Source organism: Montipora capricornis, chromosome 10, assembly GCF_036669925.1.
Source record: "Montipora capricornis isolate CH-2021 chromosome 10, ASM3666992v2, whole genome shotgun sequence".
Classification (NCBI taxonomy): domain Eukaryota; kingdom Metazoa; phylum Cnidaria; class Anthozoa; order Scleractinia; family Acroporidae; genus Montipora; species Montipora capricornis.
The window spans coordinates 11,763,248-11,783,726 of NC_090892.1; the positions used below are offsets into that span (position 1 = coordinate 11,763,248).

The 20,479-nt window shown below is 39.7% G+C and overlaps 2 protein-coding genes across 2 annotated transcripts; both read right to left on the minus strand.

Moving 5' to 3' along the window:
* Positions 1 to 2,497: 2,497 nt before the first annotated feature.
* Positions 2,498 to 11,392, minus strand: LOC138020299 (serine/threonine-protein kinase greatwall-like). The gene is given in 11 exon segments (XM_068867306.1): positions 2,498 to 2,823; positions 2,826 to 2,879; positions 3,604 to 3,757; positions 5,776 to 5,891; positions 6,162 to 6,250; positions 7,754 to 7,800; positions 7,888 to 7,980; positions 8,539 to 8,630; positions 9,810 to 9,910; positions 10,102 to 10,157; positions 11,164 to 11,392. Coding segments are annotated over 11 exon segments (1,176 nt in total). The 5' UTR covers positions 11,212 to 11,392.
* Positions 11,393 to 12,240: 848 nt separating this feature from the next.
* On the minus strand, positions 12,241 to 18,765 carry LOC138022059 (protein rtoA-like). The gene is made up of 3 exons (XM_068869087.1): positions 18,535 to 18,765; positions 15,817 to 15,871; positions 12,241 to 14,420 (listed from the first exon to the last, which is right to left on the minus strand). Exons 1-3 carry the CDS (start codon positions 18,556 to 18,558, stop codon positions 13,594 to 13,596), a joined length of 906 nt encoding a protein of 301 aa, XP_068725188.1. The 5' UTR covers positions 18,559 to 18,765; the 3' UTR covers positions 12,241 to 13,593.
* Positions 18,766 to 20,479: the final 1,714 nt, after the last annotated feature.

The window sequence follows — 20,479 nt, forward strand, 5'->3', positions numbered from 1 at the left end:
TATATTTAATTGCTCTAGAGCGAGTTTCAATTTGTAGTGTGTCGTAAAAACCAAAGACCAAAGGTACTTATTACTTTGACCAAATCAAAAAAGGACGGAGACAATCCCAGTCAAACCAATCAAAACTCGAATCATTACACGTAGCCGACACCAAAAGTCGCGGAAAATGTGCACGCGCGAGTCTACAATTGGTTTTGGTTTTGACTTTTGATTGGTTGCACAAGTGCCGCGAGAAACTTTGAGCCAATCACTGACGTGCAGTACTCTTAAACCAAAGCAATTCGCAATTAATTACTTTTTCAGACACTCAACCTGAAAACCTGCTCTAGTTTGGGAGAAAAAATATAATGATACGGAAACGTCAGAGCTTTGTGGTGGCTTTGCAGGATTTAGTCTAAGCTGTACCTCTTTGCATAATGTGACTGAAAACACAGCTCCGGTGTGTCATCGGTTAAACGGTGGGACGCCAGTGGAGGAATTCGTACAAAACAAAACACCAAGAGACCAAACCAATCTACAGGCTGGAGCTGAGGGAAAAAAATATTCATTCAGCTTAGAGGTTCTGTTGAATTCATCTCAAGATATGAGGTAAATATTATGTGTGCTCAGTGGCGTTTTTATCAATGCAATAAACATGCAAACCCAAACGCAGTTGGGAAATTCCTGGAGGATTAGTTCAGGACACCAATGTGATCGAATAACATACTGGCGGAGGTAAATCTAGTACCTGCACGTGCTCCAGGGATGTCTTGTGCACTAAAGCATAATCGCAGCTTTGTGCATTACAGTATGGTGTCCGTGGTCTCGAGAGAAAAGGATAATCTTGAATATCTTACCTAAATGAAAACGCCACGAACTAAAATTTGCCCTGAAGATGGCTTTTTTGTTTCTTGCAATAATGTTAAATTGGCAAGTTCCAAACTGAAATTTCACTTGTACTTCGAAAAAAGGTGAACGTAAACGCGAACCCTTCGTCCGCGAATTTGGTCCTTGATTCGCGAATCATGTAAGGAGCCCAAAATTAGCCGCAGAAATTAGTTTATTTGTAAATCTGTTTTGCAAAAAGACACGTGTTCCCGTTGCGTTTTATCTTTACACAAGCCAAGTAAACATGACCATGGAAGTTACGGAGCCGAAAAAGTAGAGACTTTCTAGAAAGACAAATAGCACTCGTGTCAAAAAAAATTGAATTCCGCACAATCACCGATAGCAGGAAAGCCGAGATTTCGTCATGTGAAAGAAGAATAATCAAGACATCATCGGGCGCATCTGTTTTGGTGGTATTTTAGTTTAAGACTAATAACATCATGTTCGGAAAAGTCGCGGACCAAGGATACTTCGAATCTCGCAATTACTGTTTTCGTTTCACGCTTGCATTGCGTGTAAATCCTAGTACGCGTTTCCGGTCCCTTACTTCAATACTCACTGTGGTCGTGTCCCAAAAGGATTTCCGGAGCCAATAATCTGGAGTACCCAGGATCCTATTCTTGGGAGGTGAGTCTGAGGGCGTTTACCACGACGACATGACTTCGGGGTGCGGAAAGGGTGCGAATAAGAGGGGCTGAGGTGTGATGCCATTGCTGGGACATGTCCATTGGGCCGGTGTGCCCTGAGAGCTTGCACGACTTTTGAAGGTACATCCATTGGCGACTCAGTTGCAACCAATGGCGAAATAATGTCCATGCAAAATTCTTGCACTAAATTTGAATGTCCTTTCTCTGACTTTTGCATATTATGGTTGGAAGTCTCAAAAGCAATGCTGCAACTTCGAGGTCGAGTTTGCGAGGGTTCGCAATATGAGGAATTTTCATCACTGAAGGTTTCGTGAGTGCTATTGACATTACTTACATTCGGCGGGTCTTCAAATTCTATTGTGAAACACCTATCACGTGACACTGTCGTTGCCCCTACTAAAGGCGATGGTGGAAGCAGAGCGACCCCACTCTCGCGCCTTTCAGAAAAGCTGCTTCTTTTTTCACTCGCTGTCTTCATAACCTCATCAGGAGCTTGGGGTATCGGTTTTGTGGGAGTACAATTAATATCTGAATGCCCTGAACCACGAAGATGCCGTCTGCGCACCAAGCGTATTGTGGGGACTTTCGTTAAAACCTGAACTTCCACTTGCATTGAATTTCTCAGTTTTTTACAGGACTGTTTAACTCGCGGTTCCGTCTTTTCAGTTTGTCTGCGGGGGATCCTCGATCAGCATCGCTTTCCTCTTCGCTCGTTGTCTCGCTGACATAACCAGAAGTGAAAGGGTACCTCAGGCCACATAACTCGTCGTGTTAGCGGTGTTAACGGTGTCGCGGCGCTTACTGCTCGATCTATTCTAGCGTTACTCATGTTTGCCGGCGTTGCTTGCTTCTTTTCTTTCTCCTACTCCACTGTCGTCCCTGTTCTGATGCGAGGCACGCCGCCTTTGGGATTTAACGAGGCACCGGCTCCGGGGTTTGGAGGGGTGAGGAACTTTCCATCGGGCTGGTTGACGTGTCGCCGTTCATAGGGGGACTCTCGCATTCCATAGGACTCTTGAGCGAAGTGAAAGGCGAACTAGCCAAAGAGCATCCGAGATTGAATTGAATGATAACGTAGTTGTTCGCTTTTCCGTCGGCCTATGAGGAGTAAAGGAAGATATTTCCCGCAGAGGTTCTCTGGGCGGAGCACTTCCTCGGAGTTCTTTTAGTGATAAAGCGTCAATTTCGGCGGTGAGGCCAGCATGTCGAGGTTTCTTACAGGCTGGTAATACATTCTCTTCCTCAGGGGATCTGTTTCTGACGTTTTTTTCCGCAGAAGTAAAGGGCGTTTCTGGAGGATCGTTGATACAAACGTTCTTTGGCTAACTTTGGAGTTGAATTGAGTTCGCTTCTTTGTGCCAAGACCTGCACACAAGACAAAAAGGTATCATCAAAAATGAAATATGTATTACTTAGACAATAGATATAGCCATTATCACAGGAATTGATTTTGATTTTCTCGTGTTATGACATTACTGAATTTTTAAAAGCTAGAAGCTGTCGGAATTGCATATACTAGCATCTGACCTTATTCTGGACGGGGACATCTCTTGTTCTTGCATCAGTGGTTGTAAACTGCATAATAGTATATGTTGAAATATTACAAAGCCCAGAAAGGAGGGGTACGGCGGTGACTAGTCGTTTTCATTCACTTATTAAGAGTGGATTTTCGCAATTCAACGGACAGTTCACATCGCATTTGCGTCAAAAACATATTTAAGGCTAAATTTTGCTATTTGCCAGCTCGTTCTTGCCCGTTTTAAGTCTCAGCTATCGGCAAGTACTAAAAAAAGGAGAAACAAGCTGGATAACCAAGAATTTGAATGTTTTGTGTTTCTCATTACGAGCATTTGCCCACCGTTTGCTGTGAGCCGCATATGCAAATCTTTTATTATAGTGCTGTCTAAGGTCACTACATGGCACATCTACATTACAGTAAAGGATTTTATTTCCTAACAGTGAATTTAAAAGCTTAATGAAGTTAAGAGCAAAAACGATTTGTAATCTTTTAGGGGTTTTACTCCAGAAAACAAGGAACAAACAAAGATAGCATTGAGCAGGTAGCATTTGATCACAAGTTTCAAAGGACCTTTAGGAGTTCCACCTGGCGTCGCACAAGGAAGTCTTTGCCGGCCACAAACTGGAGAGTCACGTGATATGGGTGTTGTGCTCAAGTGTTGTTGTAATGCCAAACAGCTGTTGTTCAGTCGCGACCTGTTAATTGGCTTTGCTGCAGACAGGGACTGCGGAACAAACATCAGTGAGACTTGTAAAATTCGGGAAGTTTATAGTTAAAAGTGCTAAAGCCACCCCACCCTAACAGGTACGTCGACTCACTGCTCCCGGAGTTGACAAACGTATTCCTTCCCAAATCCGCCGCTGGGAAATGGATTGAAAATAAAATGATTTGCACAAATTTGTGTACTAGACTATGGACAGTGTCACAAAACCCTTAACTGTAGAGTGATTTTCAAACTGAGTGTCGTAAAACAAATACCAATCACAGAAGATGCAAACATGAACCAATCCAAATTCATAGCGATTCAAGGAAATTTGCTCACAGCGCGGAAAAAATCGCGCGTGCAAGTCGCGTTTTGTTTTCCTTTTCCTTTTCATTGGGGTATAAACTGGCGCGAGATTTTGAACCCAATCATTAAGCGTAGCAATTGCAATGACGTAATTACTTTAGACATTCATTTCAAAACTGCTCTAATCAGATAGAGCAGTTTTCAAATGACTGTCGAAAGTAATCACGGGATTGCGATTTCTACGCATAGTGATTGGTTTAAAAATCTCGCGCCAGTTTAACCAGTCAGAAGGAAAACCAAAAGCACTAACGCACACGCGATTTTTCCAGCGCTTAAAGAGCAATTTACATGGAATTGCTACGAATTTGGATTGGTTCATTGGGCTGTCTGCACCTGCTGTGATTGGTCGATGTAATTATTACTTTCAATTGGTATTTGTGAGCGTCAATTGAAAACTGCTCTAAGAAACCAAGTTGTAGTACTCGTGAAGTTCTTAAGCTAAAAATAACAGTTTGGTTTTATCAAATGAGTTGATAAAATATAAATTAACCACCGCAAAAAAGATTTGTGAGCTTGTTTTTGTCAGCATGTATATGGTGAGTACTTGTGGTGAGAACTGGCAACAAATATTATTTAATAGCTGAGGATAAAATCCTGCCTACCAGGACCGTAGCCAGAAAAAATTACGAATGAGGCAATGTGCATGGTTAAATTCTCTTCGTTGGTATTTACGGTGTTTTTCATGCTTGCATTTAACCACAGCACTGGGATCCTGCGTTATTTAAAAAAATCGGATTGCCTCATACTGGCTACGGCCAGGCTGCCTTCGTATTAACATTAAATTTTGCATATAATCAGGTTCCGTCTCGAATACAACCTTTGTGTGAGGTGTTAAAGCACACCAAGAGTGGGGGGCGAAGTACAGAGCGTAGGGGGACCATCCTTTGCAACATTAAAAAGCGCAATTGAAAATTATTTTGTCAATTAAGCCACATCTGATCGTTTTCCCTCCCAGCAGAAGTCTCTTTTCTTGAACCTTCGTTGCCCATGCTGACGAGTACTACATGCAAGGCGGTTACTTAACGACCAAATCCTCACGTGATACTTCCGGAATTACATGTAAATGTACTGTAAAGGAATGTGCGGGACACAGCGGGCTCAAGTCCTAGTCAGCAAACATATCATGGGGCATGCGGTTTGAAGAGTGCTGTCCAAGGTTGTGGACGGCGGTCAGATCAAAGTGAGTTTCGATCCATGCAAGAGGTCTCTTTCCCCGCACTCGTCAGCCCAGCAAATGCAAAAAGAAAAGAGACCTCTGCTAGGAGGGAACCGATCGTCATAACAGTATTGAAGTTTGATCTACCATTTACCAAGGAGTGCATTGCTGACATAATAATAATAATAATAATAGTAATAATAATAATAATAATGATGATGATGATGATGATGATGATGATGATTACTTGTATTATAGCAGTGGGGAACTAATACTGTACACAGAGATCAATTGAATTTAACTCAAATCAAATCAAACATTGGTTTTTGAGGATAGAGGAAATGCAGAAAAAACGTCTTGCAGCAGAGCAGAGGACCAACAGACTCAACCTGGGCCACATTGAAGGAGGCCAGTGCTCTCACTAACGTTATAATAAATTATAGTTGACGACTATAATAAATTAGACATGTAATCGATGACAGATAAATGACTGCCATGTGAGACGGGTCATACTTACAAAGGTGAAATTTGAGGTCAATGACATCACTTGCCCAGGAGTTCTGTAGAAACTTGAGCTGGCCTTCTCACATTTGTTTACAGATGGGGTACTCATTACATCAATAAAGCTGGGCTCTGAAAGTGAGTCATTTGTTAACCACAAATCAGTAAGACTAGAGGATAATCGAGAAACCTGGTGTAAACTATTAAATATAAATAAAAATGTAATGAGCTTACTTAACTTTTGATAGCAGTGGTTAGATTGCCAGAAATAATTTCATAATGAAAATTGCAACAAAAATTTCTACTTATGTTTTAGGCAATTTCTTTGCTTTCCATGACTGTCACACTACATTTGGCTAACATGTATTTATTTGGGAAACCACGAATCATAGCAGCCCCTACTTCGCTCCATTGTTAATCTTGAGAGTCCAAAATCTGTCAATTTGATCTTTCCTTCATCGGAAATAAGGAGGTTGTCTGGTTTGATGTCTCTGTGGATTATTAATTAAAGAAGATTAGTATCTTTAGATATTCTGTCACTGGCAGAGTGGCAGGTACAAAACACAGGTCACAGGTCACAGGTCATTGTTTTACCAAATACAGAAAGTATCCTAAACAATCATAAAAGCTAATCTTAGGCCTAAAAACTTTTGTTTAGGTCTAATTAGGCCTAAGGTTAGATTTTATGAATGTCTAGGATACACTTTCTGTATTGGTAAAACAATGACCTGTGACCTGTGTTTTGTACCTGCCGCTGGCAGAGCCCCCTTTTGAATTATTAATGTTTGGCCCTGCCTCTGGTTAATTACTTTTCCAGTTGACAACGATCCACTGTTGCCATCTTTTTATTTGCCTTTAATCACACATACAAGGGTGTACACTGTAGTTAATATAAATCTCAGGTTCAGTATAGCTCTGCAAAAGGACACATTGAGTGTTGCAAGCAAGAGCAGAGTTTCCTTTGGTCCTGAAAATTAAGGTAGACAGCCAGCAGGGAAAATGAAAATACACTGTAAAACAAGCAAAAAATTAACAGAAGTGATGAACTTAGACTGGTCTTACCGTATGGCAATTATTATTTTTATTATAAGAGACAATAATCTTGCTTAAATTGTCCTCCCATAAAAGTAGAAGGATCATTTCTCTCTTTAAGTCTCTTGTTTGTTTATAGCCTGCACTTCAAATATACATGTACACTGGATGATACATATTTTTCAATTATAAATCTGTTAACTCAACCACACAAAAAAAGCAAACCTATTATCTCCTAATAGTATGTTATGTAAGGTAGTCAGAAATCATGTCCTTTGCTTTATACAAAGCTCTGTCCTTTCACTTTTACTCCTGTTGTGGGTAAAAGTACTTCTTCACGCCCCTCACAAAACAAAAGAATGCCTGATCACTTATACAATGACCTTCTGGTAATTACAGGTCAGTCAGCACTATCTAATGCCAGATGAATTTACTGGGGTATCCTAGGGCATTTGAGGTGTGAAATTGGGTTAATCTCAGTCAAAAAACTACATACCCATTAAAATCAGTCAAAAACTGTCCCCATTAACCCATTGAACCCTGAGAGCGACACTTAATAGATTTTACTCTCAGTCTAATGCCGGACGATTTTACTCGTCAAGGGAGGGGGGTGGGGGTGTCCCAGGGCATTTGTGGTGTGAATGGGTTGACATAATTACATAATTTTGAGACAACCAATCGAGGAATTATAACTGGTTCCCTATTAAATTTAGGCATGAACAGTGTTGTTAAAAGTTTGAAGCTTGTTATTGACAGTATGTATTCAAGAGAAACAATTCAGAGGAAAGCAACAGTATTAGTATAATTTAAAGTAACCGAATTGTAAAGAAGGAAACAAGTTAATCTTCAGGCATACAACCCTTAAAAATATCAATGTGGCAGTCTTAATATTCAGCAAGATTTCTACTCCACAAATTCATAACCAGCTCTCTATCCTTCATAATTATTTAATGTGACCATACCTGTGAATAATTCCATGGTTATGAAGATACTCCAGTGCTAAGACAACCTGTCATGATATCAAACTTTTAATCAAAGGTTAAAAATTATGATTACCAGTATTCACATTATCCCAACAAAACCTTATATGCTGTACCTGTGCTATATAAACTCTTGACATTTCCTCATCAAAGTATCCCAGATTATGCAACAAGGATTTGCAGTCACCACCAATCAAGTACTCCATCACCTGCAACAGGGAACATTACATGTATTTAATAACGTTTGTTCCTTTTAGTAAACTCAGTCATTTGTTGAACAAGTCTCAGCCTTTCCATTTGGTTATCTTTAAGAAAGTTACAACATTTTTTAATTTCAAAGACATGTTTCGATGTTACAAACATCGTCAGTTACAAAATATTTGAAAAACCGTTAGGACTATATAACAACTAGGCGAAATTAAAAAATGTTGTAACTTTCTTAAAGATAACGATTTGCTTTCCATTTGCTGATGAACCAGCTCTCGTAATGTACATGTATTTATAATGTGATTGGCTTGCCACCCTAGCCAAAAACAAAAGACTTTAGAAACAATTGAAACAATGCCTAAGACTTAAAAAAATTGAAGCTGCTTACATTATAACAAACAATAGCAGGTTATGAGAACTGTTACACTACTGTGCCCATTCCCTTCACATACTGTGCAGCGTACGATAGAAACAACAATATTGCACAGATATCTCCACAGATATAGGTAGAAGTAGTTACTAATAGAGAGTTGCAGTGGTCTAAATCATGAGAAACTAACCAGAAATATTTTGTCCTTTGATTGGAATGAGTAGAACAGATTGACAATGAAAGGGCTTTTTGAGATTGCAAGTGCATCCCGCTCTGCAACAACTGGTCAAGAGAAAGTATCATTCAGAGATGATAGTAATAATAATTAAAAATGGTTTGACAGAGAAAGGAAAAAAATATTAAACAAAAAGTCACAAGTTAGTTATCTGACAAAGAAGCAAAAAAAAAAAAAATGAAAACAGCAGCAAAGGCAGAATGGTACCATATAAGTAATGCATAGCCATGATTCAGTTCCTGTAACTTAACCTTCATGCCATCACAGTTACTGTGCCTTTCGAAAACTTGTAAACTAAGTTGACTTGTTTTTCACTGCTGCCATAGGCCGTATTCATAAATGGCAGCCAAGAAATCACTCTTTTGCCTTCATGCTAATCATCCTCGCCAGCCTCGTTAGCACAGACAAAATTCAAAACAACTTTTGCTCCAAAGTTAGGCTAGTGAGGATGATTATCACAAACACAAAAGAATAATTTATTGGGTGCCATTTATAAATACGGTCCTTTGACAGCGGGCTTATGTTTCAGAACAAAAAAATTATTAACTAGGTTCAAGTGTCCCTTTTGGTGGGTATGCATTTTAACAAACTTCAGTCAACACCTTCATCATCATGCATCACTAGGAGTAAAAATTACATGTAAATCTCCAATTAATCTATTAGTAAGTGGAACTTTATTTGAACATTTAGGCAACATAGCAAATTGAGCAATAATGAGGAATATGACACTTTCATAGATCGAATAAATTAATGAAAGTAAATTGACCACAAAAGCTGATGTTTTGAACATTAGCCCTTCATCAGAGAGAACAAGTCATTCACTCTCACTATAAAGTGGTCAATTTCCTTCAACAGCTGCTTAAGATGTTCCAAATTTCTGTCCTTGTTGTCCTTTCTGTCCCACCAATACAGAACAACACGTCCTTGAGAAACTATCCCTGTTAGCTATTGATTTTAAAGGAAAAAGCTGACCAATGCAAGTAGCAAGCTGCAAACACAAAATCAAAGCAATTGGCAACTTTTCACGGGCATGAAAGTTCTGTACCCAAGCCCCTGTATTTCAAAGAGGGGATACCAGGTAAGTCCAATCCAGCAGATAAATCGCTATCAGTGGAATTATATAGCAATACCGATCCTTCCAACAACTGGGGTCTGATCAATAAGTTTGACGTCTCTAGTTCATAATGCTACTAAAATGTCACGAACATTAAAGAAATAACAAGTACCTTGCTCAATCATGTTTTTGTTGACAACATCAGTCTTTTTCACAACCTTGACAGCATAAAACTGTTTATCTTTGTCCCTCCTCCGAGCAAGGAAAACTTGCCTAAAAAGGGCAAGGCAATTTACTTGTAAAATTATTTAATAGCCGGCTCTAAAGTGGCGAGAGATCAGTACGGTAATAAGGCTGATAGCTAAACGTAAAAATCACTAAATTGTGCTAATATGTTGTGGTAATAGTTCTAGAAAGTTTAGCAACACTCTTGCCAACTGCTTGTAGCCAAACTACAGACTCACCCAAATGCTCCTCTACTGATTGGCTTTATGATGTCAAAATCATCTATGCAGGTTGGCTGAAATATATAAATTATCGAACAAATCAACAAGAGAAAGGTTATGAGGGAATCTTTACTTAAGTTACTGTTTACGATTTGTTCATGCGATTTAATATCATGCTATTTACAAATTGACTTCAAAGAACTTGTTAAACTTTAAGTTAATTATAATAACCCATTAACCCCTGCGAGTGAAATGATTACTCGTCAATGGAGGCAGTTCAGGAGTCAATGGGTTAATTTTTTAATTTTAAGCCTTTTACCTTTGATAACCAGCCAGTCATTAGCCATTACAAAACTGATACATCCTTGTGTGGCAAAGGTACTAATGAGATTATCTGGTTATTGGGTTCATTTATTATTTTATTTAATGCATTTTCAATATTCAATACTATAGTGATGTTTCTTGTGACATCACCCATTGTTATTAATACATGTATGCCAACCAGAACCTATTGGCTGTTGAAACAATGACTTCTTTTGTTTTGTGGTTAGCAAATTTGAATATGCAATGTTTGTATATATAGAAGAATCAATGGAAAAACAGCCTTCAATTCTTTCAGAGCATTAGAAAAATCTGAAATTTAGTATAAGTTAAGTTTATTGGCTATGATATATATAACCTCACATGATCTTACTTATTACCCCTGAAGATGCAACAACCGTCCTTAATAAAGATCTTTGAAGTCTACCGATTCCTGAACGATCTTTGACATCAATAAGGATCTATTATCAACCATATTATTTTGATATCCGATATATCAGAAAATATTTTGGAAATTACTAGGATGTTGACAAGAACCTTTTAGAGTTCCTGAAAAGTTTTGAAAATCAAGTTTAAAGAACATCCAAAATTAGATTAAGCTTCGTACTGTAAATAATTTAACTCGTACATTACATGCACAGTAAACGACTGGCGTTTCAAAAGATTCGAAACGATCAAGGCCTACACCTTTCGACCTCCTCAAATAGCGTTGGGTTGCAAATTTTAGTCCAACGAAACTATTCTCAGGAGACGACTAACCTTGTGAACGTGACGGTTTTTCCGGCCTTCTGAAGATGGTTCGTCCATGTTGCTGCACGAGATGCCAAATGAAGTACTGCCAATCCAGCGACTTTGTGTTAAATGTAATCCCTAATCTCACTGTTATCTCATTCTAGAGCAAATTTCGTTGAGGATATCGTGAAACACAAAAGAAAAACATCATAATTGAAATAGAATACTGCAGTTATCAACATCCGCCATGTTTAAATTTCCGCGCGGGAGAGTCAAGTTGAGCCCAGTCCTTTATCGCGTATATACTCGCAAGCACTTCTGGGATGGGCCCGGACGCGAATCCTCTGCTTGGCTAGGGCGGAAATATGTATGGCTGTCCAACACTTTGCAGGCGGTAGCTAATAGAGAGTGTTAGCATTGACAACGAGTACGAGTACGAGAACGAGTCCATCTCGTACTCGTACTCGTTGTCGTTCTTGTAAAAAATGTGTAAGCAGGACATACGAGTACGACTTCACGAGAGCTTCTCATGTTTAAGATTTTGACACGATGTTGACAGAAAGGAAGGAGGATTTAAAATGTGCTATTCAAAACAAAAAAATGCCCAAAAATACCATCCTAGGCCTTCGATGATGAGTTTAAGTGCTTATGGGATACACCTATGGCAGAGATAACCCGCTACAAAAGATAAACTTTACCTTTCCAAAAACTCGTTCTTCGCACTTCGCGTTTTGGAGGAAATCTCGTCGTGGAACGAGTGTCCTGAGCAAAACGCATGCGCATTATAGTCAATGGTAAAATATCGTTCTCGTAGTCGTACCCGTTGTCAATGCTAACACTGTCTATTGTTGTCGCCGCCACGAAACACGCGGGGAGGGGATGGGGGAAGTGGTAAGAGCGTACAGAGCTTTCTTTCCGCTTTTTTCCACTCCCCACCCTATCGTTTTGTCACCTGGCCCACGCGAGGTCCACACCTATCTCACGCTCTTTTCTGAACTTCGGCTTCGCCTCATGAGCTATTGACCCGTGGCCCTTGCGGGCGAAGGGTCTAATTTTTTTAGAATCAACCGACTAGTCGGACAGAAAAGGCAACAAACAAAGTTAGCAAATGCAACTTGAAGAGATATTTATTTGGGAATAAAACGAAAGAAAACGTCACGCTTTTCGCTACTCGAGGACTATTACTAATAGTCCACTAGTTGGGTGATACTAATTACGTGTATTTCTTTGCATTTCCTTTCACGTGACACCATTGGCGGCCATCTTGATGTCCTTAAAGAAAGAAACGGCGCACGTGTTGGTGTCCCTAACGAATCCTCTGGAAATTCGACTTTTTAATTTAAACGTTTTTTTTTGTTTTGGTAAATAAGCATAGTATTTGATCCTGTAAGTGAAAACCGAAAAATCCTAGATAACAAATACGAATGTGTAATTTTCTATGTGGATACACTCAAATGCGCAATCAGCAATCAGCGGCGAACAGAATATTTCAAATCAAACATAAGGTGCTGAAAACCCAGACTCACAGGCTGTTTGCAATGCGGACTGGAATTGAATTTCGAGACCACCTACAATACTAGACATATTTGTTATTTATTTATTTATTTGTTTGAGCAGGTTGAAGTTTTGGCAGGTATTCAGCTGATGTGGACCTGCTATACCCATCCACCCATGTACTCACAGAGGACAGCCACAACACCGGGAACTTCATCCTACATCCCCTGTTTTTAGTTGGAACACTTAGCGAATGGTCCAGAATCATCGTGTTACAAGATCGTAGCTTATACCATATCCCCCTCCCCCCAATTCAATGTTGTGTGAGAATTTTTCGGGCGACTGCTAGTAGTTGTGAAAATCAACACTGGAGGAAGGGGGAAACGGGGATGGGGGTTCCAACAAATGTGGTGAGTATTATAGATTGAGGCAACCCAAACAACATGATCAGGAAGATATCAATTTAGAAACAATCTTTTTGTTATTCAAATGTGCCAAACAACGCAACAAAATAACCCTTTGTTTCAGCAGTGAATAAGGCTCTGGGTGGCACAAAGATGACGTCATACATTGATATCTTTGCTATTTGTGCCCGAAGGATCTGCGTGCAATTCCAAAGTACGAAATTCTTGGCTATACACTGCCTGTTCCACAGAACACTTAAACCGAAACTGAATTAGCGCTAGCCCCAGATTCAAACGATACCGGAAAATTTGAGAGAATTTTCAGAATAAAGATGTGAAAGTTCGACTATTGGTCAGTTAACAGTGGGTAACTATTGTACAACGAAGAGACGAACGTACAATACAAATCTAGCGTACATGTAAATCAATCTAATAAATCACAATAGTCAATACATAAATCAATCTTTTTATCAGTACTCCCAATCTTCACATTTTTTTGTGAGCGCGTTCAAACAAGGGATGTTTAATGTGAGCCACGAAAACGTTTGGTGTGTTTTCATCAGTCGGGTAAAAATTTTTGCAAGTCCTTTAGTAATTGTAAGATGCTCGCGTTGTTTTCTTGTATTTCAGCAGTTGGTCCTTCATCGAACATCGGTGAAGAAGTGCGAAGAACACCTCCACCTAAAAATATGCCATTGCCCACTGCAATGACACCGGAACCGCTCTCAACATTACCATTTTCTTCACCAGAGGAGATGCTGACTGCACTTCCTTCTCGCTCTCCGCCTTGCGAACTACCTTCCATTTCACTCCCTTCGCCAGACAAGTCTCCCTTGCCACTGGCATTAAGCTCTTGGCAATTTTTGATAACAGTACCACTTTCTTCGCCAGCGTTGATGTCACTAGTACTCCCTTCTCCATTTTCTTGTGAACAATTGTCTGTTCCACTCCCATCGCCAGACAACATCTCTCCCTCTCCGACCACCACGCCACTACCGTTGTGTTCTTGGCCATTTTCGTCAACATTGCCACCTTCTTCACCAGAGTTCATGCCGATAGCAGCTTCCTCTCCCTCTCCGCTAATTGTACTTCCACTCTCTTCTTCACCTCCGCTAGCTTCTCCGCCTCCATCACCGTTCTCCTCTGGAGATTCTCCGTTTGCGGTCTCTGCTTCAGCTCCACTTCTTTCTCCACTGTTGATCCGTAAATTGCTTTCTCCTACAATCTCCCCACTGCCACTGCCATGACCGCTGGCAGACACGAGAACACTTCCTTCAAACCCACTTCCGGTAATTTCTACCCCTTGACCACTACCAGCAGCACGGACTTCAACAGCCTCGCTTGCGTAAATGTGGCTAAGTTCAGCCAATGGAACTGGCAAAGCTTCTAAATCAAAAGATTATTTTCAAAAATATTAGTCAAGTGCAGTATGTAAAATGAAGGCAAGCCATTGTAGAGTCATATTCCATATTCAGATTGCATGCGATTTAGTATGACTTCTGAAATGCAAGATGATATTTACGTAGCTTCGATCGTTATTCTTCCATTTCCAGATTCTGAGACTTGTTTTCAGTGAATTCCACTTAGGCTCTGTTTATATGGAGAAAAGTTGTCTCGAGTAAGAGGGTCACCCTCCCAATCGCGTCAACTTTACCGAGCGTCTATATGAGAAAAGCATTGACCCTTTTGTCCGAGTCAGTTTTGATCATTAGGAGACTGGGAAGACAGCGTTCACCCGTGCTCCCATCATCTTGCTTTGACCTAGTTGACCCGTTTAGCCGAGCCAAAGTGTTACATGGAAAAAAGTAGGCCCGTCGAAAAGGGTGATCCGGCTAGGCGGGTCACCCTTCTAGCTGAGCTAACTATTTTTTTCCCACGTAAAGATTAGCCGCGTTATTAAAAGGAAATGTAGGAAATTTGGCTCGCCTAGTGTACCTCGGATATGCCAGTGGCCCTTCTACCCGGACAATTTTTCTCCCTATAAACTGGGTTTAACTACGTATTGCGTTCAGTTCTGTTCACAGTTATTGACACGAACTGCTGATTGGTTTCATGAGTTAGAGTAAGTTTACAAAGTATCTTAATATGTAGTGTATAGTAGTAGGTCAACATATAAACTTGAATCTTGAGTACCATATAAACCTTAGGGGACAAAACTTATTTGCAAAGGACGACTGCAGAGGGCCGGTTTCTGCTAAGGTTTTATAAGCTGTGGAACAATTACATACAAAGAAATACAACAAAACCATTGAGATCATGAAGTAACGAAATAGGTTATTACTCAGCGCGGAAACGGATTGCATTTTGGTAATCTTGGTTCAGTTTTCATGATGATTTAATGGGGAATCTATACTTATGTTCTCGCGTTCAAAGCTCTTGATTAACGAAAGATTTCCCCGAAAATCTTAAAATACAGTGTAATAGCCCTCTCAAGTTTGCAAGTTACTTCTTCCAGAAAACTGTATAGTCATTAAAATATACTGGGCAGCAGATGGATAACTTTTCTAGAGCGGTAGTTCAGTTCATAATCACGACGTATGGTTTTTTTGGCGGTCTTGTCACCTTATTATAAGTAGCTGCTGTTGTGAGTAACTAGTCATTGGAGACCTCTTGCTTATATGTAGCATGAAAACCAGTCTTGTTATAATCTGTAGCAATTCTGTATAAATTCAAACACAATGGCCAATAGGCGTTAAGCAGCATTGGTTAGTGGGTTGTAGGAAGAGCTTCAAGACTTTCCGTAGGCGACGAAGTAAAATGTAAAGATAAAATAAGCACTAACCTGCTGGAGAGATATGCTTTGGGACTGAAAATAATTGGAAGAATAAAGCAGTAAGCTGGAATAAAAAGCAAATCAAGTCAATAGTTCGCGAGTTTCCTCGATCGTACCCTAAAGTAAAGATAAGGTTTTATCTACGGATCATATCAATTATTATTAAAAACTAGATCGTAGGGTAATGCAACTCTAGAGTTTTGATTGGTTTAGCTATCGTGGTATCTTATACACTTAATATATGATCCCGAGGGAAACAGTCTTTATGATTTATCAGAATTTTCAGCTGTTCTTATTTTGTCTGCGTCTTAAATATAAACGGGTTCGCGTCCTAAATAAGACGTGAACTAGTATAAGTGCGCGTGCCTGTCAGACGGGTGACGACAACAGCTTAAGACAACAGCAACATCGTCATTTTGTTGAGGAGAGGGACGTACCGAGCCTAAAAACGGTTGCGAAGGAGGCTAGAGTCACCCAGGATAACAAAATGGATTCCCAATCAGGCTCAAAAACTTCAACAAAACAGAGAAACACTTGGACTTCGGTGGAGGAGGAGAGAGAGTTCTTCATCCTTTGCCGGGAACTGGCAGTCGCGGAACAACTTTATAACTGCGTGATAAGTAATTTTTTGTTTTAATTCAACTGAATGAAAAGGACTTAACCGATTAGAGTGTAATATGAAGTGCTAAGTTTCTACCCCATACGAACCACGTGAGCGTTAGCCCTACTAATGGAAATGGGCCCACACAAGGACAGAGGGTGGGAATTGAACCCACGACCTCCGGGTTAGATAACCTATGCTCTACCGACTGTGCTACAAGGTCAGACGGGAGCAGGTTGTTGATTAAAAAAGTTTTCGATTCGCAACTTTGCGGATGAAAAGTACAAAGGTGGTAACTGTGAATTAACAGTTATAATTATTCTTTGAGGGCTTACTAGATTTATACGAGATGTTCGCGTCTTATGTAGGACGCGAACGTATAAATTCAGTTCGCGTTTCTATTTAAAACGCGTCTTAGCTAAGACGCGTCCTAATTTCCCCCGCATAAATGGCTCTGTATTGAATTCTGGCGTTGTCGTTGGGGTAACCTTCATCATTTCTTAACATCCTTATTATGCTCTCGTCCACGTGAAAAAACAGCCCTAGAGCCTCGTATCTAATCGGTCCTACTTTGAATTCTTAGAATTTCGAAGAAGTACGCGCGGAGCTGGAAATGAGATTAAAACTAGTTTTCAGTAATACTGCGTTACCAAATGGATAGCCGAACTCCATCTGAATTTTCAAAGAAAGACCTTTCAATACGGGGACGGCTATTCTTAGAGTTATTTTCATAGACTTATGTCGTAGTTTCCAAAATCCTGAATTCAAGATTTTGGAAGCCAACGTTTATAAAAACTTACCTTAGGCCTAGAAACTTTTGTTTAGGCCTAAGGTTAGCTTTTATGCATGTTTAGGATACTTATTGTATTTCTGTATTTCTGAATTCAGGATTTAAGCCTTCCAAAATCTTGAATTCAGGATTTTGGCTTCCAAATGTCATAACTCTGTGAAAATAACTCTGTTGGTAGTCAACTTCTTCAACACTTACTGAAAATTTGTTGTCAGTTAGCTATGTTATTTATCTTTCTTCTTTTGAAAATATGTAGAAAGACTACCTGTTTTTACGAGATGTTCGCGTAGTTTACGAAATGGTTTCGCTGTTATTGTGGCATGAGAGTTGGCCCCCAAAGAAGAGAACTGGCTTTTGCTGTAGATCCTTCCTTATGGGGATTCTAGGTTACTTTCCGTACTATAAACGAGTGAATTCTCTCTCTCTGTCTCTGTCTGTCTGTCTGTCTGTCTCTCTCTCTCTCTCTCTCTCTCTCTCTCTCTGGCCAAAGAATAAAACAGTGTACATGCGCTTTAACGAATTCACAGAGTTGTAAGTCCGGAAAACGTTTTGAGCTTATCTGAAATATGCATTCCTGAAATTATGAACCGCTAATGAACTTCTTTTTAAGACTAGAAAACAACAACCTTCTTGCAAAGTTCATGGCTTGGAAGATCTATCTTATGAAGATGAAGAGGAATTTGTGGCAACCGAATCCCGGGTCTTTTCACGAAAACAGGCTTCAATGAGAAAACTGCGGAAAAGCATGTTTAATTTGTAGGTGTTGGTATACGTCTTTGGTGTAATATCCGCATTTTCTTGGTTGTACTACATGCTTTGATGCAGTTTCTGTATTTACCAGATTACAGTAAATATAAATTGCGTGTACCTTATACAAAAAAAAAGAATAATTATCTGAGTTATAGGATTTCTTATGTAATAAAATGGCAAAATGATGAGAAAAGGCACCCAAATCAAAGCTTAAGTTAATTTGCATTACCGTCATGGCGTTCATGTTGAACAGTTCGCGTTGCCAAGGAACTTTGAGATTCACCCCTGAAGCTATCCGTTTCCTTTCAAACCTTTTCTTACTTTGCAGAGCATGGCGATAGTATATGATTTGATTCAGATTCCGAGGCACAATGTGCAAAAGGAATACTTCTATGGGATGAAGGACAGGAGAAAAAGTGACTGTTGTCGTTCATTATTTGTAATTGACTGTAGTTTACCTCTCTGAAAGAAATTTTGCCCTGATCCAGAATGATCAAGGAAAACCCTATATGTCTGCGTAAAATGGGTTAATTGAGAAACAGGCATAGAGTCAGCGTAAAAAGGTCAATTTCAACTCGCGTCTTACCACAACATCTGGAATGACTTTCATTTTTCTTCCGATTTTCTTTGTTAAGTAGCCGTATAGACGTTACAACAACAACTTCTTCACGATCTCAAAACGTAAGCTTGTAGTAATTGTGGTGCCGTGATTGTTTAGTTTCAAGTTCGCCTTTTCGATGTAGTCAACAATGTGCGCCAGTGCACTGTCGAAAAAAAACACTCATAACCCTCGACAAACAAAACTGGATTTGGTTACTTATGAAGAGCCAAAGCAGGCGAGGTTGCGCTCGTTTTCAAATGGTCATGGAACCGCGCTTTTCTGTCGCAGTGGAAATGATGCCATACTTAATTAACCTGACTTATCGATGTTCATATTCCCTCACTTGAAAATGGGAAAGATGAGTAAGTCAAAACTGCCTTGTTACCCTGTTTTGGTCTCTTTGTAGACCAATGAACCCTTAGGTTTTAAAATAAAATGATGCAGTTTTTTGCAATTTCACTTATTAAGACAGTCCTTATACAGTACTGAGACAAGACAATTCAATTTATTGTTATTCATTATTTTGTACAGTTTTACCTTTTGAACTGATTGCCCTTGATTAACATTTTGTTGATAATCCATTGTTGTTTTTTGCTTTTCTGTTTTGTTTTGTCCTTTTTCTCTTCTTTTTAAGTGTGGTATTTTGTACGTGTTTTAAGTGTGGTGTTTTTGCTTGTTTTAGGTATCGGTATATTTGATGTGCTGGGAAACAGGACTGGAACAACGCTAGCACTCGCCTTCTACAAATGCGGTCCGGGTTCGATTCCCAGTGGGCGTGATATATGCGTTGGGTATGTTGGTTCTCTACTCGGCTCGAGAGGTTTTTCTCCGGGTACTCCGCACATAAACAAGTACCGTAGAATCCCGGTTATAAGCCCCCCCCGGTTATAAGCCCCCTCGATTATAAGCCCACCTCTCTGCGAATAGAAATTTCCTCCCGGTTATAAGCCCACCTCTCTGCTAATGGAAAATTTCCTCCCGGTTATACCCCTGTTATACCGGGTACCGTGTACAGTTAACAATAATTAGGCGGTACATTAGCGACGGATTTTAGACGTTTTTTTCCTCCCTATTATAAGCCCCCCGGGTTATAAGCCCCCCCGATTATAGGCCCACCCAAAAACCCTTACGAAATTGTATAAGCCCAGGGCTTATAACCGCGATTCTACGGTATCTGTTCTTCTCTTTAATGGTTAATATTCCTTGACAGGCCTCTCACCGTTCAGAGAGTTTGCGTCCACATTTTTATCTTTACTTCTCGAGAGTTTCAACAGACGAAGCGAAATAAATATGACGGGCCGAGTGACCCAAACTACAGTATTTTATCTTTTCTTCTGCCCTTACCATTCCGGAAACGAACCACTATTTCGCTTTTTTTGAAAAAGTTTCTTGTTAACAATGTATCACTTTAATCCAACCCAAAATCATTCAGATATTCAAAACGTCCTATGCATCATCCATTTCCTTCACTTTTGTGTCTGCCAACATTATGATTTGCAATACTGTTTCTTGTTAACAATGTATCACTTTAATCCAACCCAAAATCATTCAGATATTCAAAACGTCCTATGCATCATCCATTTCCTTCACTTTTGTGTCTGCCAACATTATGATTTGCAATACTGTCTTCAGGTTCACGTGTTCACAACTTTGTTTTTGTATCTCGCAGATGTTTAGATTTCCAATTATAAACTCTGTTTTGATTGGCCACTCTTACTCACTGTGTAATAGTTCACCCTGAATTCAAAATAAATACATTTCGTTTCTAAGAAAATGAAACAAACAACAACATTCTTTTATAAGTCGTACCGGGTATTCCTGATTTCTGTATTAAATTTAACTTTCATTTTGCGTTTACCCGTTCATCCACGCTTCTGGAAAAGTGTTACATACCACGTGCCTAAATTTAAACGCATACCTGAGGTAGCTC